Source organism: Eretmochelys imbricata, chromosome 5, assembly GCF_965152235.1.
Source record: "Eretmochelys imbricata isolate rEreImb1 chromosome 5, rEreImb1.hap1, whole genome shotgun sequence".
Lineage (NCBI taxonomy): Eukaryota > Metazoa > Chordata > Testudines > Cheloniidae > Eretmochelys > Eretmochelys imbricata.
In genome coordinates this window covers 98,953,274-98,979,432 of record NC_135576.1, presented here as the reverse complement: position 1 = coordinate 98,979,432, position 26,159 = coordinate 98,953,274, and the positions used below count along the sequence as shown (strand labels likewise).

The following is a 26,159-nucleotide window of genomic DNA, read 5'->3' as shown; positions in this document are numbered from 1 at the left end:
TTCTTCTTCCTTTTTTTTTTTTTTTTTTTTTTTACAAGTTCATGTGATTTACAAAACAGGACAGCAAAATAACTTATAAAGGATACGAATACTGTACAAAAATAAAACTGATTAAATCATTGTAAAGGTTGGTATTTTATAGTTTACAGATCATTAGTCTGTAGTAAAACAGCATTCTGAAGAACGAGTCCAGTCTGGTGTGTACTGAACGAAGTCCATCTGCAAACTGAAAATAGAATTGTTTATGGAAGTCATCAAAAAATTGTTCACAAAAGTAGCATGCTGTATAGCTATACCTGTGAAGCCTTGGCTTCTCTATGCAGTAGTGAAGGGCTTTCTTAACTGAGGAGAGGAGCTGTCCTAACTTCAGCACTATTAAGTATTTCCCGAATAGTATGACAAGTACATATAGTATTAGAGAACCTGATTTTTCTTTCTTTTCCAACACCTGCAACAGTCTCTTACAGAAATTCAGTTTAAAATACAAATGACTATCCTGCAATTTGTTTTGTATGTTCAATCCATTGTCGGCTTTCACTCAAAACAAACAAACAAACAAACCAAAACCCCAAAACTTTCTCAATGTATTTTGTTCGTGGTTAATGAACCATGTTAATCCCATCTGGACGGGGCTGAGATACAGCATGTATTAAAGCAAATCAGAATGTTGGTTTCTGCTTGGGAATTTTTATAGACAGGGTCTTCTCACAAACATAGACATGAGTTTATACATTCCATTCTTTGTACCTGGGAGAGTACCTTACATTTTTTTATAACATGAAAAACAATTTAGTGACCTTTGTTTAAATGTACATTCTGCCCCAAATTTTCAAGCTTGGTTGCTTATAGCTCGACACCTATATCCATATTTAGGCTACTACGGGTAGTTAAATGGTCTGATTTTTTTGTTTTTTGTTTTTTCAAGAGGTACTGATTACCCACAGCTCCCAGTGTAGTCAATAGGAGGTAAGGACACTCGGTATCTCACATGATCCGTCCCTAATTTGCTAAGTACTGCACTTGTCCCACATAATGCAACAGTACACATAGAACAGCTGCTGGATTGTAGAACTGACTCTAAACTCTGTTAAGTGTTTTTTTTTGTTTTTTTTGTTTTTGTTTTTAATAGAGAAGGGGAGGACAAGTGTAAAAATATTACTTTGTGAGTTGCTGGGCTACCACATGGTCCTGACCCCAAGGCAGCAGTTACAGTACTGGTAAGCAGAATACATTTTTTACATTGGGTCAATAGAAATAGCCAGGCTACCTATTTATTAGGAAGAACAAATGTCCCTACAAGTTATTTTGGACACCAGAAATTAATGCTTGTTTCTTAAAATAACTGTTTCAAAAAGCTGAAACGGAGGTAGAAAGTGTGCTTGGTTTCCTGATGTCTTCACTGAAGAAAACGCCTCCCTTTTTATTCCACAGACTGCTCAATATCCTTAATGCCTTAAAAGCAGTTCTCTTCACATAGACAGAATTTCTAATGAACTACACAAGTAAAAATGCTATTGACAAACTGATCTCTAAAGCTGGAAGCCAGGTATAATTGTAGAAGAAAATATTCTACTTCTGAGTAGAATTTTATTTCTAGGAAGCAAGCTTTTTTATCAGGTGAAACAATAAGAAGATAACTGTCGCTGCAGGTGTACTAACAAGATTATATATACAAAGTTTTACAAGAGGACCCAAATAACATCCCCAGTGTAACACCACTGACTTCAATGTGGTTAATTCAGAGATGAATTTGGCCCTAGATGTCTGTAATAGGGCTTCACCTCACCTTCCTTCTTTTGAAGGAGGGGTAAAAACAAAAGACCAGAAGAACGTTTCTGGAAAGAAAGGTGTGTAAACATAATTCTCCACCATACAAGTGGATGAAGAGGGAAAAATCCATAATATTTTTTTTTTAAATTCATGCTTTTAACTTAACAAGACGAAAACTCAGATAATGTAAATGATCTTAAGTTTTCCGTCAGTGATGTCTTAACTCCTCTTAAAGAGCAAATCATAGCTTTTAAATAAATGTAATATTGCCATTATAATAAAATATGTTGTATATGACACACAGGTACTATACAAGGTATCTAGTGGTGAGGCTCATGTCATATGGAATATTATGACATGCCTTCTTTATTGTAGTTCTAATTATCTCATGATTTTCCCCTCAACTCTATACAACAGCTATGAAAAGATAAAGGAGCCTTAGCTGTTTCCATTAGCATAGACTGCTCTTAAGGAAAGGTCTAGTCTCTCCATAGCACACACAGCTCCCACTGGAATTTATGGGAGTTGGACAAGTGTATGATGAGAATAAACCTTTAAGGCAAGTGTATGAAGAGAAAAAACCTTTTAAAAAGCAGCAGCTTCTAAAGATGGTAGCTGCTATTATGCATCCATTCAAATAAAACAGCAGAATAAAGCACTGTTAGTGGCATTCATATAGTACAGTACGGTATATATTGTCAAATGAAATTATAGGAACAATTCAGAGAAGTATATTTCTCCTTTCATACTCCTGCCACATTATTTAGGCTGACTGATATTTTTTTTCTGGTAACTTTGAATAATAGAGCTAAATACACATGATGTCAGAAAGTCTGAGTTTTGCTTTTTGTTACTTTTTTTTCTTAAAGTATCCGCTTACGTTATACACAGATTTATTGGAAAAAAATTCAAAAGTATAGTTCATACGAAGAAAAATTAGACGCAGTTTTCTTTAGTCTAAATTCAACTTACTTTTGTATATCAATCAGGTGGTATTAGTAACACGTGATGTATTTCTCAACAGTCTTTAAATGATGGATCATTCTGAGATAGAAGTGAACCCACTTCTAAGATGTGTGCTATGGAGTTTTACTTGAGAATTATTTAAATGATTTGGAAAGTGGTTTTACTAAACAAATTTTAAATACAAGCAGCATTACATTGTTCAACAAAACATGTTTATGACAGCAATCACAAAGACCTTGGAATCACTATTGTGGAGTCACAGGTCAGACCACCCAGTCAGACATATATACACCCGTGTTGATTCTTTAAGTTACAAAAGAAATTAATCATCTACTCTGATCCCCATCTCTGCCCCCAACCTCACTCAGCAGTCACTCATTTAAGACTGTTATCAGCACGGGGGACAAATATCTATTTTAAATTTCAGCTACATGTGCTTTAAAAATGCAAGTAGGGAATATTAACTGTACAGTGGCAGACTTCTTGTGCTGATCAGTTATGCCTTTACCAATGTCTTTTTTCCCCCAGTGTAGTCCATCATTCAAAATGAGGTGGAGCTTGACTTTTTTGACCTCTTAATCATGCTTGGATGAAACTCAGTGTGGCGACGGGCATGCTTTGTCAGGTGATCGCTCCTCATGAACCGCTTCTCACAGAGAGGACACCTGAACTGCTTTTCACCAGTGTGGGTTCTGTAGTGTCGAGTCAGCTCATCTGACCGAGAGAACTTTTTAAGGCAATCGGGCCATGTGCATGGAAATGGTCGCTCACCTGTAGGAAGGTAATGATGATAAAAACAGAAAGTTTAGAAGGAAAAACAGGAATCTAGAAGATGACAGCAGAGCAATACCAAATAATACCACAGAGCTTACACAAATCAATAAATTTATACACGTGTTGCTTAATCACCGTTAAGGCTGCATTATGGGATATGCCACCAATTCACAACGTGAAAAGCAGGGGAATCAGAGGTGCTGACTCTGTGGGTACTCCAGGGCTGGAGCACCCACGGGAAAAAAAATAGTGGGTGTTTAGCACCCACTGTCAGCCCTGCCGATCAGCTCCTCCCCTCCCCCTCCCCAGGGCCTCCCCCCTGCTGGTGATCAGCTGTTCAGCGGTGTGCAAGAAGCGCAGGGAAGGACGAGTGGGGCAGGGCATGCTCAAGAGAGGAGGTGGGAAGGGGTGGAGCAGGGGCAGGAAGAGGTGGGGGACCCCCTGGGAAATCACAAAGTCAGCACCTATGAAGGGAATAACAAGCTAAGGGGGAAAGTCTTCTGCATTTCTTACCACTTTCACATAGCCTATAGTGCTGTCAATAACACCCTACGGTTATTCACGGCTGTCAATAACAACCCGTACGGTTTCATGTCTCCCTTCAACAGATACCAAAAACCAGTATATACCCTGATTTCATCAAACTCCAGTGCAAAATCTTAACAGGCCTCTGAAGCTGTTGTATGAGCAAATGAGCACGTCTGACTGCCATACGTTCCATACAGCTGAGAAGTTCTTCTGCCCTAACACTGCTGAGGTGACTATTAAGGCTTTGCATTAGAGTAGAAGTTTGATGAAATTGGGGGTACATATTGCTTTTGGGTATCTGGTGGAGGGGGAAATGAAACCTTGTGGAGCATTGCAGTTTGTTATTGACAGCGCTGTGGGCAATACAAAAGTGGCAAGAAATGCAGGAGACTTTTCCCTTACCTAGTTGTTTCTACGCTTTTCATGTTGTCAGTTGGTGGGGTGTTTCCTGAAGCAACCTTCGCTGTCACCAAATAAAGCCTTTGTGTGTTACTTTCCTAGTGTTTTATACTGGTTTGATGTACTTCAGTGAATTGGTCCCCAAGGGAGAGATGCCAATGGTTGAAATGCAAAATACCTGTATTTTGATGTCATGCTATAATTTACATATTCCAATAATACAGATTATAGTAAATTATTAATGTGTTATGGGATATCTTCTCTTTGTGTAAATTAAATAAACCAGTTGCATTTAAAAAGAAAACCTGAAAGACAAACTGTCACGTGCAACCAGAATATCCCCTCACACAGGTCAACAGCAAGGTTTGAACCCTTAACCCTCAAAGCAGATCTTTATTGTTAGAGCTACAAGAGTATTTGCTACCCTCAGGTCAGTCACAAGAGGACCTGACACACACTTTCACAAGGGGTTACTAAACTGTTTACCAGACTACATTAGCATATTGGAGATCAGGAATCCCAGGGTCTATTGTTGGGTCTTGAAAAGAGAGTTTAGGAGTTAGATAGGCTAACCAAAGCACATTCAATCAGAAAGGCTGTGTGGCTAAGGGATGCTAATTGGGTCTGCCATTTTTAATCCTGGCTTCTACTTCTGACTGTACCTGCAGTGAATTTATGCAATGTCTCTGTTAATCTAATTATGTAAAATGAGGTGCCAGCTCATACTTGCCTTCTAGAATTGGGGTTCAAGGACTGGATTGATAATCAGGGTGGTGAGAATCATGGAAATATAAACCACGTTCAATAGAGGTGAAATGTGAATTTGATATCCTCTTTCCCAGCTTAGGGAGCTTCCCCCTAGCTTAGAGGAGTATTGGGTAGGGATGGCTCGCATTCTTTCTATCTCTCTCTCTCTCTCCCCTGCCAGTGACCATGTTACAGCATCACTGCTCATTACAGCAGGTTTAGTATAATACATTTCAGTTATGGAGAAAAGTTTAAAATTATGATGCCAATGAAGGACACTTATGTATAACTGATACTGTATTAATCATTGCATGATGAGCAACGTATGGTGCAAAGCACAGATCCCAGGGCACTTTAGTGTTCTTTCAAAGGTTTTTGGAAAACAGGTGAGACAATCCAGTGTAAAACTTCAGAAAAGGGGACAATTTGAAGCTGATTACTCTCTGTAATAACCCAATTTTAATCAAATTGCCATTAAAAATATAAATAGTATTAATCTTTATAGTCTATGTTTTGGACTTTTGCCATCTTAATGGGATTTATACAAAACAATGGTTTTAAACTTAAACTGAAAACTTATGACTCATTTTTAAACTATGGAGTCCAGATCAGCAACTCCATAATATTACCTTTCATACTCTGGCTTATGTAAAGCACTTTCAATGATGCTAAATACTTGAGGTGAAATCCTAGTAAAGTCAATGAGAGTTTTGCCATTACTACAGTGAGGTCAGGATTTCACCTTAGATGCACAGTAACTATGTAAGCAAACAAAGTGCCAATTTGTTTCCACCACTAGTTCATAAACAGCTGTTCAGGAAAGCATTTAGGCATATGCTTAACTTTATTCATATAATGCTTAAGTGCTGTCCTGAACAGGGTTGCTTTTCTGAATTAGGACCTAAAATCAGTTACTTGCTGGTTTTCTAAATTGAGATGGAGAGTCCTGATTAGAACACTAGTGTTATGGGATCTTTAATTTTCACCAAGACAGCTGCCAGTGGGGTATCAGCCAGTGTATTTGTATAGCATAACTTATAGGCACTCAGATCCTGTGGTAATGAGTGCAATATAAAGAGCTATATAGAACAAAATGACTAGAACGTGGTTTTTATGAGCTGTATCCACAAACTTGCACTTTCTATTTCTTTTCTGAAGCATGTGTGAGTTGTATCCACAAACTTGCACTTTCTGTTTCCTTTCTGAAGCATTCCTCAAACTTGGGATGATTATTTTTGAATACACAGACTCTTCTAGTATTCCTGTTTCACTAAGTAAAGTCATCTGGAGTTGTGAGAAAAGAAACAAAAAGGGGGACCCAGGTCACCAACACAGTTCCAAATAGAGAAAAACAAAGCTGCTCAATCTCCTGGTTGGCTGCTTCAAGTCAATTCAATTCAACTTCCTAGGCTAAAAAGTTACTGTCCCTTTATTGTCAGATCCAGCAACATGGACTGATGTGCTTCTGGGTGTGGGGAGCAAAACCCATTATCTTAACCCAAAATGTGTTGCTGAACACTTTCAGAAACAAAGATTTCAAGAATGGGCAATAACCATTAGATGTGTCCTAGGCACCCATAGGTTGCATTCACAGATATCAAAATCCCTAAAATTAATCCATGAAGATGGCATGAGAAGAAAGGAGTTAGAGCTGAAGGACTAGCTAAACGAAGAAAGAGAATCAGGAGAGGAAAGTATCACAAAGGTCCACTGAGGATAAGATGTCAAGGAGAGGATTACTGACAGAGTCAAAAGCAAAGAATTCAGGGAGAATGATGGGAGTAGATTCTCTGAGATTTGGCCAGAAAATGGTGGCTTTAGACCAGGGGTTCTCAAACTTCATTGTACTGCAACCTCCTTCTGACAACAAAAATTACTACATGACCCCAGGAGGGGGGACCGAAGCCTGAGCCCACCCAAGCTCTGCTGCCCTGGTGTGGGGGGGGGTCAAAGCCACTGGCCTGGGAGGAGGGGCCAAAGCCCAAGGGCTTCAGCCCCAGGCAGGGAGACCTGTAATTTGAGCCCCAGCACCTACAGCGGAAGCCCTTGGGCTTTGGCCTGGGGTGGGGCTCAGGCTTCATCCCTGGGCCTCAGCAAGTCTAAGCCAGCCCTGGCGACCCCATTAAAATGGGGTTGTGATCCACTTTGGGGTCCCAACCCACAGTTTGAGAACCGCTGCTTTCAACCTTAGTCTCTCTCTGTCATATATAGATGTCAGAGCTTGATGTCCAGGCTCTGTGTCAATGGAAGCTAGGCATTGTAAACTGCCATTCTGATGTCAGGTTGGGCACTCTTCCACAATGTGAGTTATCGTCTGCAATGCTGTCCCACAGTCTGAGTGTAGGGAAGAAACCAGGCCAAGCTCTCGCATAATTGTAGCAACTCTGAACGAACCGGAGAGTAGCCTGTTGAGGTTGGTCCAAGATGTACAATCATATAGACAAGGAGGAAGATGCAGTGGTGGACTCCTGAATTTACTGAGTGTGTTAGGTTCTCTTTCCTACCAATGCTTCCAATCTATGATGTAGTTTTCAGCACCCTAGTGATGCTGATCATCTGTAGCGCTCTTGTCCAAAAGTGTGTGAGTTGCCATTGCAAAGGGGTGTTGAGAGATTAGCAGGGGTGTAACACCCCCCGTCCACAGGAGTGGGACAACTCCTCTGAAGATGAGCAGACCTTTGAGTTGGCACTGTGTGTTGTTTCCAGTCTGAGAATGGGGCATCAGCCAGCCAGAGATGTAATAGGCTAGTTTTGTCAGACTTACTAGTAATAGCCTCTCATTGAAGGAGCTATGTGTGCTAGCACATACAGACTGAAGGTTGGTGTGTAATTCAAGCAGTCACTAATATGAATGACCAGTATTCTTCATGTCAACAAACTGAATGTGGCAACTGCTCGCCCAGACCATGGAGCGCTATTCAGCTACACCAAACAGCAGGGCCAATACAGATGTAGAAAGGACTGAAGAGTGGGCTCCACAGGAGGCTCCCGACAGTTTTCGTATCAAGGCAGTATGGGAAGAGATCTTAATTTTCAGGAGTCTCAGGTGAGGCCAGCATGTCTGGCTACTGTTGAGTTTTACTCCCAAGTATTTGATAACTGGCTGGAATTTCAGTAGCCATCCTGGGACACAGATTGAGAGGAAGTGATTGACAAGACAACTGTTGAAATGGAAAGTGGTTGCCGTTGTCCTGGTTTCATTGAGAATTCATCTCCCCTGCTGGAATATGTGGTCAAAATAGGAATGTGTTGGCTGAGCTTCTCTTCAACCCTGTGGAAGTCATTTCTGGGGCCCGCAATACAAATGTAATCAGCATACACGTACTTCTCGGCCTGTGTTTCAGGAAGGTCATATGTGTATATATTGAACAAAAGAGGAGCCAAAACTGACCCTGTTTGGGAGGCCATTGTGTAGACATGTAGGGTGAATGATTTTCTTCCCAACTTGCAGGCTGAAGCTTTGGTTATTGATCATTTCTTTGATGAACTGCACCATCAGCCTACAAGGAATAATTCGCAGCAGCTTGGCAGTCGGCCCAATGTGCCACATGGTGTCATAGCCTGCTGTCAGATTCATAAGAAGTACACCAACTTTCCTGACTCAAATGTGTTTTCAGTATATCTACTCTTGGGTGCATATTGACTCCATCCTGAATGTGAGGCAACTGAGGGTACCTTGACTACCTCACTAATTCACATCAGCATTAGTCTCTCCAACAGCTTGTAAATAACACACAGCAGAGAATTCAGTCAGCCACTCTCTGGGTCTGTCAATGGCTCCCCTGGCTTGGTTACAGCTACAGCCTTTGCTCTGCACCTGGGTACAATGATTCAAAAATCAAAGTAGCCAGCTTTTGGAAATTGGCCCAAAGTGAGAAAGAAACTTGTGGATGTAATCTAGACCAGGAGCCTTGTCACGCTGCAGTTGATATATAACCAGGTCAAGCTCTTGATTGGTAGAAAGAGCCATCAGGTTCATGTCCACATTCAGAGCCTTCCAACCACCATTTTAACTGCACAGAATGCTCTTCCTCAATTAGAAATCTTGCCATTTGCCACCAGCTGGGATGTGATGGAGTTTGCTGTGTCTGCTGTGACAGGGCCAGGCCAGATTAGAATCTCTGTTCGGTCTCTTACTAGTCTGCTAGGCTTTGTGACTGGAATGCATGACTTCAGTGAAAGTGGTAAAAGCTGAGTCTAATGGATGAAAACAGTCGCTCATATAATACATTATGAAGTTCAGTCTTCTAGCTACATGGCATGCCTTGTGACCTGTCAGACTTTTCTGCCCCAGACTGAAAAGGATATGCTAGGACTCTGTATGTTGTTAAACTAGAACTCTTATGTTGCCCATGAAGTGGGGACATGACTCTGAAACTATCTTGATTTAGAATTAGCCCAGAAAAAGATTGGCTCTTGGTCAAGGAAGAAGGATGAAAGGAGTAGCAAAGTAGTGAGTCACTCCAGAGCACTAGTAGAGAGGGGGAGAAGACACGTGTTTGAATAATTCTAACCTTCGGAGCTCTGACTCTGGTTTTCAAGGTTTCTCTGTTTCCCGCTCTACCTTTCCAAGTGCAGTTGAAAGCCTTTTTAAATAACCACTGCCCAGAAAGGAGACAATTTAATTTTATAGGTGTGCTGTGTATGCACACACAGGCCATGGTTGCATCTATCCTACAGAATGGGGTTGTTGGGAGTTCGTGTAGAGCAGGGGCTCTCAACCTTTTTCTTTTTGAGGTGCTCCCCCCCCCCCCCAAACATGCTATAAAAGCCCCACAGCCCACTGTGCCACAACAACTGGTTTTCTGCTTATAAAAGCCAGGGCCAGCGTTAGGGGGTCGCAAGCAGTGCAGTTGCCTGGGGCCCCATACCACAGGGGCACCCACGAAGCTGAGTTGCTCCGGCTTTGGCTTCAGCCCATGCAGCAAGGCTTCAGCTTTCTGCTCAGGGCCCCAGTGAGTCTAACACTGGCCCTGCTTGGTGGACCCCCTGAAACCTGTTTGAGGCCCCCCAGGGGGGCTCCAGACCCCGGTTGAGAACCACTGGTGTAGAGTGTACATGTTAGCCATCCTGTTTGGGGTTTAGGTCTACCCCAGATCCTTGTACAGCACTCTACTCAAGGGTTTCGGTTGTACTGCCTTCTCCATGCCTAACTCACACCTTCTGGCACAAAGTCCTGAAGCATTGGCTTGCAGGACATTTGGCAATGTATTCTGGGACTCCAAGAGAATTGTGGGAGAAGAGGTCAAAATCCCATCACTCTTTGGGAAGCTCAGCAATAACCAGGACATGAACTTAAAATGGAAGTCAGGCTGAAATGTCAGAGCTCACTCTTCGCTCAGCCAGAAATGTTTCTGCTGGAGCTCCTAAAATAAAATCACCACGTATTGCCGGAGAGGCAATATGTGGTGTCCGTGCATTACCTGTGTATACCGAAAATGCCCTAACCACCAGCCTCTAGTCAGTGTCTCTTCCCTATCCAGGGAAGAAATTTTCAAATTTCAGGTACATTCTGATGCAGAATGGGAACATTTTTGAAGTTTCAAAAAATTTTGTGGGACAGAAAATTCATTTCCACGCAGGTCTCATGTAGAAGTTAGCATAAGCTTAGTGCATGATACAAGAAAATGTTAAAACTCTGAACTCTTGGAGAGCAGATAGAGGTAGGAGAAAGAGGACCATCCTCTTTTCCAGGCTTTCAGTGATTCTGTGAGCCTGCAAATCCACTGCTCCCCTTGGCCAGGAAGCCATTCTCAAAGCCCAGAGAAATGGTGATTAAATAGCTGATTTGACAGAGACAGTGTGGTAGTGGAGTATGCATTTAGAAGGCTTTAAACAAGGTGGAGGTGCCTGCTGACGTGCAGCGATAGCGCACTTGGCAGCGGTGGACATCGTATCTGCCTGTTGCATTCTGCACATTTGTGAAAGCAATAGCGACGTGTTTAAGAGTCTGTGGAATGAGGAACTTGCAAAAATTTATGCACAGGCAGACAAGCAGCACTACCAGAATCTGTAACACTTGTTAATGCTGGCTGTACCAGGCATGTGAACCAAATGAATCAGAGATGCTTTGTTCACATTTTGCCAGGGTAGTGTAGAGAGGGGGTGGTGGTGATGTTCATTCTGCCTGTTCAAGCCTGAAGGGTTAACATGTGCTGTCCTTAAATATCCTTGTTTCCTTTGTTGATGGTGGGTTTCACCTTATGTATGCATTTATTGGTTTGAGTCTGGGTAAAGAAAATTATGGCATAATGGAGTGGTGGTATAATGAGGGTAAATTAAAAGTATGTTTAATGGATTCTTAACACTGAAATAAATTATGCAATTTTACTTTATTTAAAACCACAAACATTCAGGACAGCTCCAATAAGTAACCAGAGAAAAATAAACCAAGCACACACAAATTTGGTTTACAGGGCTATAGGGCCATAAAATGCATGTCTGGCATACTCCAGTTCTTTGTCCTGTTCACCACCAGAGTGCCAGGAGAACGCAGCAGAGGGAGCAGACAGGGATGAGCCAGTTCAGTATGGGATGCAGTTCTGTACCATAGCATCATGCTGAGGTGGTTGTACAATGTAAACAGGTGCTAGGAGAATAGTGCTAGCTGCCTTTGCTTCTCCATGTATTCTCTTTGAAGTTTTCTGTGGACCTCTTGATCCGGCAGCATCATTTCATCATCATGCCATATACATTCTGTCATTGGCTTTCTGTCCTCTTGCCTAAATTGGTCTTGTCTTTCCAAAAAACGACCAGCTTTTTCCTTCTTGAATCTAAACATTGTATCGGAGTCCCTTTACATGCCCCTCTGAGTCATTTCCATTTCCTTCCAGTGAAATGGTCAACTGTTCAATAATTTGTGATTCCTGATGCCTTTGCTGTCCCATTCTGTGATGTGCCAGCATTTCCACACTGGGCCTGGGTGCAGTCGGGCCCTCTGAAATGAGATATAAGAAGAATGTTAATAGGCTAATTAATGACATTCCAGGGTTGTCTGTACCAAGGAATGCAATAAAAGTAACTGCTTTTGGTTCCTTTCTCACTCCAATGCCTTCTTACAGCAAGATGCTCTGTTCTTTCTATTTAAGATGGTAAGGACATAAACTAACATTTTCTCTGTAATTTAAAATCAATTCTTAGGCAGTGGGAATGAAAACAATGTGTGCAGGGGTGGGGCTTGATGGCTGTAGTTCAAAGGGACTAAAAAGTTGCTTAATCCAGGCAAACAGGAGACAGAGAGACTCTTTGTGCTGAGGATTCCAGAACAGGAAACGACAGCTCGGTTTGAACAAGTTAGGAGCAAAGTTGATAATCCTACACTTGAGTTGTTCTCATGGCTGAATATAGGACTTGTTCTGGGACTGAAGAGGTATAGTGAACTTCTGTGGGTGTATAGGGAAATTAGCATTACCCCTAATTTGATTGCTCAGATTGAGCACTGATTTTTACAAAAGACTTTCAGCGATTACTCCTGGAGGACTGGGGAAAAATATGGCTAAAATACATTATCTCTTCTAGATTTCTGTCCTGCGTTGTTCGCTGATCGCAGTGAAGTTCAACACAGTCCTTATTCCACACCCTCACTGGTGGTTAGTATAGAGCAGCTTGTTATCGAGTAATGCTTATGCCTGTGTGTCTCATATGTTAAACAGAAAGGCAGAATGAACTATAACAACAGCTTGATAAGAGTGGATAGCTAAACAGATGCCTTTGGCTGATATATGGGTGACTGAGACAAGGTCATGGACATAGTGGGATCATGCTGCACAGTATGTGGTTTCTAGTAATAATACTCTTCTGCTTTTACATTTAGGATATTTCAGGGTTTGATTGACTCTTGGAACAGGTTTTCCTTGGTTGACCTCCATTTTGAGCCTGGCCCTGTGACAAGTTCACTGCATGCCTGAAAATTCTGCCCTTACTTGGGACACCTGGTTATGTAGCCAAATGTGGAGAATTATGGTGGGGCTTGTCCATCCTGACAGAATCTGGGGGAGCTGAACCTGGGAGGGAGGGTAAAGAAAGCTTCCCCTTATGCTGTAGTGTAGAGCTAGGGAGAATGGGGTCTTCTAGCATCATGTGATCTTATAACCACCCACAGTAAGAGTATGGTGTTTGAAAGAACCAAAGAACATGTTCCCACAGCCCCCAAGCATGCAAAACCAATCCTGAGTGCTGCAAATAATAAAATCCAATGTACCTTGTGTGCTCCTTTGTCTCCTACGTCAACCCCAACCTGTTTGGCTGCTGTAGCCAGATCTTGAGCTTCTCCAAAGAGGTCTTGGAATCCTGGTAAGGTCTCAGGCACCTCCTGGTTCTGGCCCACATCCCTTGTCATGGACTGGGCTATGATGAATATTTCTCCTTCCTCTTCTCCTGATGGCCCAGGTGCTAGGTATCACAGTGCCATCCAAAGTATCTCATGCTTTGTAGATGGATGAGTGCCAAAAATACTGTCCACTTCATTGGGGAGAAAAAAGACAGGTTTTCCTCCTTACCCCAGACTGGCTGCAGTTATCTCAGGCCCTTTTGTGGCCCTTTTACTTTTCTCCTGGTGTTGTCTTTCCCCTAAGTGGGTGATTCCCTGCCACGCACTATATTTGCGTCACTCAGTCATAATCCAAAGTTTTCCTAATTAGAGTTCAACTGCAATTGAATCTCACAAGCATCTGGGTATCTGCCTCTGGCCAGCAAACAGCATTCCTTTACAATAGCTTTTTCCTTCTGAAATTGTTCCAAAATTGACTTGCTGAAACACACAAAGCTAAGGGGACTGACAAAAACCAGCACACAATGAGATTGAAGGTATGCAGTACTATTTATACAGGCAAGGGACTTCCAGAAAACTTGATCCTGAACAAGCAAGGTAGAAGAACTAGGCTAAACAGACCCCCTAAGTGGTGACTAGTGCTCTGTGGGACAGTGATGGGAGGACAGTTTGCACCATAGAGATTTAATAATTTTATTAAGATAATGTTGAAGTAAAAAGAAAACGGTACAGAGTTTAGGCATAGAAGTTTCTGATTGCACCACCTCTTTGTATCTACAGTGGCACTGTACCAATGGAGCCTCACAGTGATGTGGGCAACACAGTAGCTAGCCTTGCTTGGAGCAAGTACAACCCACAGTGTGATATGTTCCCGTGCCCCATAGATAGTAATTTTGTGGGCAGACACATGACAGGTGTGCTGGGAGGTTTAAATGGCAGTTAGCTTGCCAAATTGATCAAGTAAGATCCAAAGCCACAACATACACATAACCACCAAACTTAAGCTCAGTATTGCTGCAGGATTCCTACAATACATCTTTGACTGCACCAATTTACATCTGTTGCCCTATGTTCAGGAGCGAAAAAAGGTGTTTTCATTTTATCTATGAATTCCCCCATTGATTAATTAATTATTCATCATGTAAAGTGTGCTAGACTATTCAACAGGACAACCTGAGACACACTCTTGCTTAGGTATTTATAGGGTGCCAGTCACTATAATTAGCATCAGTTCTCAAGCCATTAAAAAAAACAGAAAAAAGCCAGAATGCACCATTTTGCTGCATACGCACTGACCATGTATAGTGCAAGGTGAAGAATGAAAGCAATAACCACTATCATGGGTTTACTTTACAGTTATCAGCGGTACTGGAATGCCATTCTGGCTCCCCCAAAAAAGTGCCGGCATGGCATTCCAGAACATTCCTGCACAAGAGTGCTTGGCTGGCATCTAAACACAAGATTAAGACAATCATAGGATTATTTGAAATGGGCTCTGTTCTTGGTATCCTAGGATTTGGCAATTTAAACTTAACTTGGTTTTCCCCAACTCTTTCCTCTCTTTCAGGTTTGGCAGCTCTGTCAGTTTATGAATGTGAGGATGGTGCAGTATTGCAGTGCAGTGAACTGAAGGTGAATGTGCTCACCCACAGTGATCCTAATGGTTACACGCACAAATGGACAAAATCAGGTTAGGAAGAAATATACCAAGTGTTCTCCAGTACCAAGGCACAATAGGGTGCGATAACTCATTAGAGTCAGTTCTTCCAGTATGTCCTCTGCTGGCAACAGGAGTTACATTCTTGGTGTGAAAGGATAAAGTAAAGCAGTTGAGATGAGGCCACTTTGTTGTTCTCTGATTCCCTTCTAAATGTGCTTTTCCTTGCTTTGATGGGGTGCTGTGACCACTAACACTTTTTGGTAGTTTTCCAAATGTGAAATTTAACAAATACTTAATTCTCTTTTTTAAAAAAAAAGCATATTGAAAATATGAGAGTGATTTTTGCCTAACTTGCTCACCCTCCTAGCCTTTCAAGCAATGTAATCAAATTTTATCAAATATTACAATTTTCTCCTGGATAGAGAACATGTCCATTAAGTAACAATACAAGTTTTCACATTTTTATAAATCCCTGAGAAGAATGGTTTCACACATTTTTATCAAGATACCCTTTGAGCACTGCTATCTGATCTTCAGCCATATTATAAATGCACTACCTGTGTAATGTGTACTAATAAGGAGCTTAAAATGTTAGATTTCAGATTGTTTCCATTTGAAACTTAAAAGCACCAAGAAAATGCTCCAAACTTTGCCCATTAATATACACATCTGTACTGTCTGAAACTAGGGATAGTTCAGAAAATAAATGGGAAAGTAATGCAGTCAGGAGCAGCCTAAACTAATAAGGGGCCTGGATTCACAATGCAGTTTGTGTTGCAGCATCCATCAGTTGTCTCTGTTGTGACAGAAATGCTGCTCCCTGCCTTCCCTCTGGACAGTAGAATTCAGATCTGTGACTCCATGTCTCTGCCCTTAACCTATTGCTGAATATCACCAAAGGCAAAACGTCAAAAGGAGGAGTTCAAGGGCATAGCTTCTGTTGTATTGTTACAAAACTCTTGCACTGTTGGATTGGCTCTGACTCACATATTGACATGGGTTCCTCTAAGTCCCTATTGAGGAGGCAGATAATGTATATACCTCGTGCACTTTATAGCACACTCAAGGGGATCTGTATCTTCCAAGCACTTATAATACAAGGAAATCCTTGTTCATTATGAATATTTAATATGCACAAGCATTTACAGCCAAATCTTAGGAGCAAGTGCATCTGCTACATGGAGCACTCAGGACCTCTGGTCTGCCTGGGTTCCCTAACTGAGTAGACTTCTACTAATCCTGTAACAGACAGCCCACAGAATTAGCCTCCTGGTACCTATGCTGCTGCCCATATCCTCTCTTGCCACATGGGGGAGACCATCACCACCAATTGCCATTTGTCCAATTACTGGCTTTCTTTCATCCTCCTTATTTACACCCTCCTTTCACCTTCCATTTTTTTATTAAAAACTTTAAAAAGCTATGAACCCCAGCTCTACCCTCATTCAAAATAGAACTTGGTAACAAAGAGACTGTATTTCCAAGCTAATGCGCTGTACTGCTCTAAATCAACCATCCACCCACTTCCACCTGGCCTCTTCACTGCACCAGTGACTTCAATCTTGACTGCCCCTCTGTCTGCAACTGCATCGCCTATGGTTCTGTACCTTCTGTGCTATTCCCTATGCATGGAATAGCCTTATAGAGTTCATTTGGAAGACCCATATCCTTGCCACATTCAAGTTTCTCCTGAAGACCCACCTTTATCATGATGCTCATGGGAAAGCTGCCACTGACAACAACAACTCTGAGAAGTAGTTTGGGTATAATTTTACATGTCCTATTTTTATTATATTTGTATACACATTCTAAACATAATTGCATATGTATTGAATCCTTCTCCTATCCTCAGGACAGAGAGAGAGAAACAGTCTTTAAATTGTGAGTTCCTTGAGGAACATGGCCAGGCCTCCTCTTCTATTTGGAAAGTTCTAAGCACTTCATAGGTGCTACCAGAAATAAATTTATAATAGTAATCTTGCTCTTACTAATGTTTCAGTCCAAAACTCAAGACATCACTAAAATTAAATACTAATTTTCAAGCTAGCTTTGAGCAGGAGTCATGAGGCAGGCCATAGGCAACCAATCATCAGATGGTTACTTTTGGTCTCTGCAAGAGGGGCTGGTTTTGAACGAGCAGTTAAGGAGATAAAAGAAATCTCTGATAATACAGTCCCCCTCTTCTTGTAACTTAGTTTGGTACTTCATCCCTCATCTTCTGTAAGCCTGAACAAGATGTGCCAGTGTGTTTTTAGTTTCACAGCAATACAACATCCGTGAGTGGTCACTAAACATTTTGAACTTGTTTAGTTGCTATGCATGGGTGAAACGGGATATTAATAAAAGACAGACCATGGGTACAATGAGTAGACATTATGAAACTATTTTTCAAGATAGAGAATAAGATAAATATTAGAAATGTAAGATGGCAGTAACTATTGATGAGCATCTACTTTAACTAAGAGTGCTAAAGGCTGCAAACGTAGTGAGAAATCAAATCTCTGCCCTGGAAAGCAAGTTCACATTAAGAAATGCCAGGTTGATCTTAAGGGTTCATGAAACCGTGGAGATGAATGGGTTTTGTTTTGTTTTTTTAAATGAATGAAGGAAGCAATCACTTAAGATAGTTAACGCTACAATGTGTAGTCATATATGTCCCTGGCCAATCCAATCAAGAAATACCTCACTGTGGCTATGAAATGTATCACTCTTGGAATGACTTTAAATCCGGCATGTGTATTTTACATTCATGTGTCGAATTCAAGAATCCTATGTGCCCATGGTACTGTCTTGATCTCCCTTAGTGACTTACCTGTTTTGTTTCCCTTCCAAAGATGGCACTGGAGTAATCTGTGATTTATAGGTACAGATTTTGGGTGAACTGTGGAGGCTACACCCAGCTTTTTCTGTTTTCCCATTCATGAAGTAATTCTCTTGATGAGAAGTATCATTTACTATTCCATCAGCTAAAATTAACTCTGTTCACACTGGAAAGTGCTGAAAGTTTATTACTCAAGAATATAGCTGAATATTTGTGGTGTTATTTAATCACTGAAAACTGCAGTACACTGTTAACATTAACCTTTACAGTGGAGTCGCATCATACGCACATTTAACTTATGCGAATTCAACTATACGCACTCGGCAAAAAACAACTCCTCGCGGCGGTGGAGTACTGTACAGGAGTTGACAGGAGAGCGCTCGGGGGGGTCGATTTATCGCATCTAGACTAGACGTGATAAATTGACCCCCACTGGATCGATTGCTGCCTGCTGGTCCGCATCTCGCCTTGCTCTGATTCTAGTGTTTAAAGATATGTATTTTTCATACAACGTGGCCCTAAACGCAAGCCAACTACTTCATCTGATGCTCAACCGAAGAAACAGCAATCTGTTCCAACACTGGAGGAAAAATTGGCTGTGTTGGACTTATTGAGAGACGCTATGTCAGTCTCCAACGTGGTGCGTAAATACGGCCACAACGAATCTAGCATCCGTGCCATCAAGATTTGAGAGAGAAATTCGTCAAGCCGTGGCATCAAGTGCACCAATAACTGCTAAGGTGATGAGCCAGGTGCGTGATAAGACTTTAGTGAACACTGAAAAGGCATTAAACTTATGGCTGGAAGACATGAACAGTAAACTCTTAGCCTCTACGCACTGTTCAAATCTCCCGCCGAAGAGGGACAGCCTTCTGATGAGAAGGAATTCAAAGCCAGCCAAGGATTGGCTTAACAGTTTTAGAAACCGATTCAACCTCAAAAACGTGCAGACTATTGGTGAAGCTGCATCTGCCAATGAAGAGGCAGCAAAAGCCTGCCCTGAACAATTAAAGAAAATCATAGAAGAAAAGGGCTATCTTCTGAAACAAGTTTTTAACGCTGACGAGACTGGGCTCTCCTGGAAAAAAATGCCCAACTGCACTTACACTTCAAAATCAGAAAGACAAGCTGCTGGCTTCAAAGCAGCTAAAGACCGTATGACTGTGTTTTGTGGCAATGCAGCTGGGCATTTAATAAAGCTGGGCTTGCTCTACAGGGCTGCAAATCCCCGTGCCCTAAAAGGCAAGAACAAAAATCTCCTGCCTGCATTCTGGCAATCAAATAAAAAGGCTTGGGTGACGGCAACATTATTTCTGGATTGGTTCCACAAGTGTTTCATTCCGGAGGTCAAGCGGTACCTCGAAGAGAAAGGACTTCACTTTAAAGTGCTGCTGATCATAGACAATGCTCCTGGCCATACTGAGGCACGCCGGTTTGCGCATAACGACGTTGAAGTCTTCTTTCTCCCTTTTTTATTCTGTCATTCTTCCATCTCTCTCTTTTTGACTATACGCGATTTTTGCCTCATGCGCGGACTTTAAAACCTACTTGATATAACAATACTGGTGATAGGAAATTGGAAGCAAAGTGGAATAGGGTTTACCTAGGCCACATATGAAGTGGATACCCATGGAAACCTAGTACAGTGGAGTCGCATCTTATGCGGGGGATAGGTTCTAAAGTGTCGTATGTTAATTTGCATGTCAACATGCAAAATGCTATTCCAGTTGATGTCTACTTCAGAATAGGATGGATACCTGAGCTCTGGAAACAAACTGGAAATGATACTGTCATTTCCTCTGTCTTTTGCAAGCCAGAAATTTGCAAATCTTCACCTACATTTAGCTACCATAGTTCTGAGTAAGTATTGGACCTGAAATGGTTGGGCAGATACCACACAGGCCCTAGGGTAGATTAAAAGACAGAGTTTAAATAAAAAACCTAGTTTTGTGACAAGTGTCTTTCCCTTCTTCTCAAGTTTCTGTCTGTAGCTATGGGCTGGAAGTGGGCAAATGGAATGATTTTTCTCCCACAAACTTCACTTGTTGAGGCTTAAAAATCAGGACTACATTCTATCCACAAAGTTCTTTACTAGGAAGATATAAATAGAAGTTCAGGTGGACTTTCCCTTCTCCATAAGGTTCTATGGAATGACTACCAACCCAACAAGATGAGCACGACTGTATTCCTTTCCTTGCTCCCACAGGCAATCAGAGAGGTTCCTTAATTAACCATAGGGATTGCTGTTGAATAACACACAACCATTCTTCTTGTTCACCTGTCCTCCCTGAGCTAAGCATGCTGCTTTATTAGCCCTTCAGCATGGAGAGCGCAAGACAGGTAATCAAAACCAGGTCTTCCTCATTGCAATGCAAAGTAGTACAGTATTGCTAGGCCAAAAGGAGAGCCTGTTCAATGGGAGTTTAACTGTAACTCAGATTTAGCCATTTTCTTTCATGAATCTGCTCTTAGTGCATAACTATTGCAGCAGTGCCCTGTGGTATATCTTCCTGTGATAAAAATCTCCTCTTTTACCACCACCACTATTAGAGAAAGTTCAGAAAAGAACAAAGTAACCTACAACAGAGATGCTATGATTGGAAGGTAAACTTCCAACTTCTGGTGCTGTTGATTTACTCTGACTCTCTACTTTTACACTTATGCACAACTCTTATTTATAGCAACTTTTAAACAGCCCCATGCACCAGTATTGTGTCTCCTATTGCATGTATGGTAATGGTTTTATTCAGACACTTGAATTAAAAGGACTTGTATGACAATTTAAATAAAAAAAAAAAGGCTACAATTACCATGTTTACAGTTTTTGAGGAGAGCCTGTGGACATCTCAATTACTATAGCAGTTTTGGGGGTTATTTTTTTTACTGCTAGGTTAACATTTTACCATACTACCTCACCCACTAAACCGCTTGTGTATATTAGCAAATCCAGTCTTACGAATTTAGTCCTGGTGAAAAACCCCATTGTGACACTACTGGAGACCTATGTCCTCTATGGAACAGGAAGAGCATGGATAATGAAATAATCTTCGTTGCCCTATCAATGTGACCCATCCCCCCAGGCTAACTAGGCTACCTGGAGGGGGTCAAAAGTTAGGTTAAGGGTAACATTTTCAAAAGTGCCCAAATGACGTAGGAGCATATGTCCCATTAGAAGTCATGGGACTTAGGCTCAGATCCTTAAAGGTATTTAGGTATTGCTCCACTCAGCATCTGAACACCGAAACCCGAAGCAGCCAGCCACTCAGGCTCCCTGTACAATGCATGGGGAGAGTTAAGCACTTAAGGAAGAGATTTTCAGAAGCCAGTCAGCTGACCAGGGAGTTGTCTAGGCTAGCCAGGAGTGAAATGCTAAGGAGAGGGATGGGGCTTAGGCATCTAAGTAGCTGAACTGGTGCATGTGGCCTAGAGATAGGTGCCTCCCACCACTCAGGATCCTCAGCCACGAACCCTCTCCTGGAGTTAGGCACCTAAGTGGCTGGTCTGGCTTAGGTAGGCCATATCTTAGCAACCAAAACAGTCTCTTTCCCCTGTTCTCACTTGATATCTTTCTCACACTCATTATACATTTCCCTATGCCCCCATGTCTCTTTGGTATGGGTACTCTTTTGTCCTTCCACCTATTGGTGACCTGCCTTCAGCTGTGGGGTCTGACAAGTATCAGGTCTTAAGACATGTTCAGAGCATGCCTACCAGATCAGGCCCCACTGATGAGATAGGCATCCCCCCCATGTAATCTCACTCTGGGGCTTTGGCTTGAGCTGGAGCAGCTCATTAACTATGGGGTAGCTTTGCAAATGCTGACTAGCAGAAACTAAGGCAGCTAGGATACTTAGGCACCTATGGGGTTAGGTGGCAGCTCACTGGCAACTTTGAAAGTGTCAGTGGTGCCTAAATGGTGGACTTAGGCACCTAGGTACCTTTAAGGATTTGGGCCCTACATCATTTACATGCTTTTGAAATTTCCCCCAAGGTCCATTCAGTTCTTGGTCTCTTTGCTGATTTTGCCAACAATGTTGCAAGTTTGTCATGATGGAGTTTATGTTGTGTGTGAGAGAGATAAAAAGGGAGAGTGATGTCATTAGAAACTAGACTCAGACTACCAGTTCATTTCACATAGGCCACCAAACAGCCATAATATAATGGTAATTTACCTTTGGCCACTACTGACCTATATTGCATTCAGAACACTGATGTAAAAACGAATAGCTCTGTAACCCTCTATTACTAGTATTTTGAGCCATCCAGTCCCCTCATGGGAGCAGATTAAAATGATGGTGAACAGGTGCTATCAAAACACAAATTGTAAAGCTTTGGAATGCACTTAGCTTTGAAAGTTAAGAACATTGGTTGAGAATTACCCAACATCTGATCTTTAAAAGCAGTTGCCCTTCTAGTTTGTGTGTATCATACTCATGTGCTTGTATTTTAAAAATATGGGCCACATTCCATTGAAGTCAATGGAAGTGTGCCCATTTACATCAGCAGAGAATTTGCCCCTCTATTCTTGCTTTGCTTATGGGGGATCAAGGGGGGGAAGCATTTCCTTAAAAACATTTGCTCATTAAAAATTTGCTCAATACCTTCACAAAAAGAGTCTGCTAAAAGCAGTGTTATAATATAAATGGTTATAATGAAGGTGGCTGTCATATAATTTAGGACCCAGTGTGCTGTAACCTTATACCAACAAGTCTGAATTAAGAGGTATACCAGTTCATAATCTTTGTAAATTAGAATATTAACCACCTCACAACTTTCCTTCAGTGTGCTGATTAATCAAAATATATTTGCCTTGTCAAGGATGGTTACATTTCTAAAGGTGGAATTTACACTGCCTTTCTCCTCCTCTGTTTTTCAGATCTTAGTTCATTAATAATTAGACCTTTCACATTCTGATTTATGTAGGGGTTAAACTTTACAGGTTTCCTTATGAGAATTCGTAAAATTCGTCATCAATCCAGGACCTCAGAAACTGACCACGCCCTTAATCTCACAGCAGAGCTCATGGGGACAAGTCCTAACACACAGGATGAATAAAATGAATCTCTGAAATCTGACTTTGTAAGTAGGGGATGATGAGTTAGCTTCCGACTAGCTATCTTGTCAAAATTCTATGCTGTACTAATCAGTGTTATTTTAAAACTCTCTGAAGACTCCTGGTCAAATGTAAAGCCAGCTTGGCAAGCACAAAAAACAACAAGCATAAGGCTAAAAGAATACTGAGCAATCCCTAGAAGGCTCTACTGCATTCAGGGTGTGCAGCTTCCATGCAATTTTTGGTTAATTCTTGCTACTCTCAGAGAAGCAGATTATACCATTTTTAGACTGAACAGCTCCTCTACTGGCCTGATCTTCTCCATGTAAACCTCTGTTACAGATGCAGAGAAGAGAAAAAAAATCTCAACAACATGACAAACCCGTAGAACACCCTTTGCTCTCTACCCTAAACATTCCATATAATTTCAGTAACATACCGTGCTTTCATAGACTGAATGTAGCCAGAAAGCCATTGCATTCATCACTGATAATAACAAGGATGAGAGACAAAAATGGAGGATGGGAGGAAAACAGGTTAAATAGTAAAATAATCTCTAAGGAGTTCAAACCAGGACAACCAACTTCCTTAACGTTAATATTTGTCTGTATTTGCAGCATTTAAGAACAAGGATAATGTTCATGACTTAAAATCAGTGTTGCATAGCCAATGCTGCTCTGTAACACTGAGTTAACCCCAACAGCCCCCTCTGCAATTGAGAGACCACAGCTAACCTGTATGCACTCTGTAATGGGCTTTAAGATGGGAGGATTTTCCATAGACTTTGCCACATCCACTGTATGGACACTTGTGTCTCTTTTCAGTGGCTAGTTTCCCCTTTGCAGGCATTCCACTGTGGAGGAGAGAGAGAGAGCTGGGCACACTGCCAGAATCCTGTCTTTCCACTGGGCTGTGGGAAGGACTCGACCCAGATTCCGTGGTCACGTCGCTGTCTGATCCTGCATCCTCATCTGGACTTTCTACACTGTCACTGCAGATGGAAGGGGTTGGGAGGGGTCTGTACTTGTTCAGGTCCAACAAGCTTTTAGCAATTGTGACCAATGTGCAATAATCCTTCCAGGCATCCCTGGGGTCATTCAGGTCCTTGGTCACTTCTTCATCAGGCATTTTCAGTAGCTCTGCGTCCTGAGCCCCCTGTTCCTGTACCACAGAGCGATTGGAAATGGAAACCAGACACTGAGCAGCAACAAAATCCATGTAGGCAACTGCTGACATTCTGCAGACGAGTAACCACCAAGAAAGAGAACCAAAATCCAGGCACCGAAACTTCTCTGTCGTACCCCCCGGGGTTTTTAATCAGCACACTGGTGCCTTCAGCCTCCAAGATCAGTAGCGAGGGGGTGGGGCGGTGTGCGTTAGTATCCAAGCAAGGAGTCGAATTCAGCCACTGATCTTTATATAACAATCCATGACTCCAAAGGCAGCATCCACAATCTGGTGCTACACTGGGACTTCTTGCACTCCTAGACCCCTTACCCGTGATCACCAGAAACTCTAGATTTCAATTCACTCCCAATGACAAGCACATTGACAGGCTAAATAAGGCTCTCTTGGAAATACTGTCACTAGTGGTGATTTCAAGTAATCCAGCGTTTTAAAAGGACCCAAGGTGTGTGTCCCCCCCCCAAGAAAAAAAATCGCAGAAGGAGCTCAGGAGATGCACCCAGCCGCTTTGCCTTCGTTAGAATTCCCTGCACATTCACCCACTCATCAAGACGCTCTGTTGAAATAGCAGACAAAGCTCCAGGTCTACAAGACTCTTGCCTCCCCTCTGCCCACTGCCTGATTCACTCCCCCCTCGCCTGCCGCTCCTCACTGTTCCGGCATGCTCTTGCTCAGTAACAATTTCGCAGAATCCCATCACGTAAGGTTCCAAGCCCCCCACCAATTGGTCAGCGGGGAGGGTGATTCAACTCTGTTTACCTTCTCCCCCTTCCAGTCAGAAGAGCCTTTTTGCATGAGAGGCGTGTCTATAAATGAGGGGTCCGGCCAATCCTAATATTTCCTCCCAATGCCTCGTGCTACTCCTGGAGTCTGAGAGCTGCGATTTAAAAGGGCGATGGGGGAGGAATCTGAAATAAATATATAATCATAATCACTTGTTACTGAGCTCCAGCCTGAATAAAACTCTCTTTAGCAAGCTCCTTCTGACTGCAGCTTAATCTCGCAGGGTGCCGTACACTGCTGCTTTCCGGTTGGACTAAATCTCTTCCCTTGTGGTTTAGCTATAGCCCCCTCTGCCAAGCAGGTTTCCAAGTTTGGTTTTCCAGCACTTACCGGGTTAACTGCCTAGCTGGAAGTCCTACAGTCCCAGCAACCAGCTGGCCAATCGAAAGTAAGTTGGCTGATGTCACTAACATTGGCTTAGCCAATCAGAAAGGAATTCCAAACAGGGCTCAGCACTTGTAAACCTAGAGAGCTGGAGTGGGAGACCCGACCGGGAGTGTGCTTGTCGTAGGAGTTTAGACTGCAGACGTAAAGGGGCGAAAATAAATGTAAAGTCACTGACATGCAGCCACCTCTCCACCCCAGTTAAAAACCCATAAGTTCCATTCCAGGGAGGGCTGTTTTTTTTTAAACTAGGGCAGGAGTCTGCTGGATTTCTGATATGCTTAAAAACGTCCAGAAGCAGCAACCTTAAATATTAGTATCATTTGACGTTACAGAGCCCAAGAGTCTAATACGCATATACAGAAAATTACATGATTCCTGCCCGGAGGAACGTAAAAACTAATTTCAGGTAGGAAACAAAGAAGGAGGCCACAAGTTAATGGGAAGGGGTGCTGGAGGAAGGACAGGGCAAAGGTCAATAATGTACACAATTACTCAAGGAAGGAAAAACAGGGCATGATCCAGTGAATGAAAGGTTGGCTAGCTTCTTCTGGACTCAGGAAGAAATGAGACTTCAGAAATAGTTCATTGGCCTCCTTTTTTAAAATAACATAACTAGAGGGATCACCCTTAAAATATGCTAATTTTGTCTTAGGGAACTTACTTCAATGTTCACTGTATACATGTAAAGTTCTCTCTACATACTATAGGGAGTACCTAAAATACAGCAAATAAGGGGATAAAGTTATCTAACTAAGGCACCTAAAAAGTTTCTAAGGGTGCCCACTGTATCCAAGGAATGCTTTTATGGGTAAATGGT

The 26,159-nt window shown here is 42.1% G+C and overlaps 1 protein-coding gene and 1 long non-coding RNA gene across 5 annotated transcripts; one reads left to right on the top strand and one right to left on the bottom strand.

Annotated features, from left to right (window-relative positions):
- On the bottom strand, positions 1-24,934 carry KLF9 (KLF transcription factor 9). Of its 4 annotated transcripts, XR_013346204.1 has the most exons (3): positions 23,722-24,934; positions 2,743-3,507; positions 1-226 (listed from the first exon to the last, which is right to left on the bottom strand). XR_013346204.1 is itself a non-coding variant. In XM_077817591.1 (2 exons), the coding sequence occupies exons 1-2, from the start codon at positions 24,221-24,223 to the stop codon at positions 3,278-3,280; spliced, it is 732 nt and encodes a 243-aa protein (XP_077673717.1). In that variant the 5' UTR covers positions 24,224-24,934; the 3' UTR covers positions 1-3,277. The 4 variants fall into 4 exon arrangements, 2 of the variants coding, with proteins under 2 accessions (XP_077673717.1, XP_077673719.1); XM_077817591.1 differs by having other exon boundaries at positions 1-3,507; XR_013346205.1 differs by lacking the exons at positions 1-226; positions 2,743-3,507; positions 23,722-24,934 and adding exons at positions 11,498-12,121; positions 13,385-15,027.
- On the top strand, positions 3,468-15,342 carry LOC144265206 (uncharacterized). Its single transcript, XR_013346206.1, has 3 exons — positions 3,468-3,517; positions 4,119-4,267; positions 15,021-15,342. It is a non-coding gene; the product is annotated as an uncharacterized LOC144265206 (long non-coding RNA).
- Positions 24,935-26,159: the final 1,225 nt, after the last annotated feature.

What these genes read in the sequence shown, in the direction of transcription:
- KLF9 (XM_077817591.1), bottom strand. Translation starts at nt 24,223, where the DNA reads ATGTCAGCAGTTGCCTACATGGATTTTGTTGCTGCTCAGTGTCTGGTT. An exon ending in CCATTACAGAGTGCATACAG is followed by an intron (nt 3,508 to 23,721) that starts GTTAGCTGTGGT and finishes ACCTTCCTACAG; the next exon opens with GTGAGCGACCATTTCCATGC.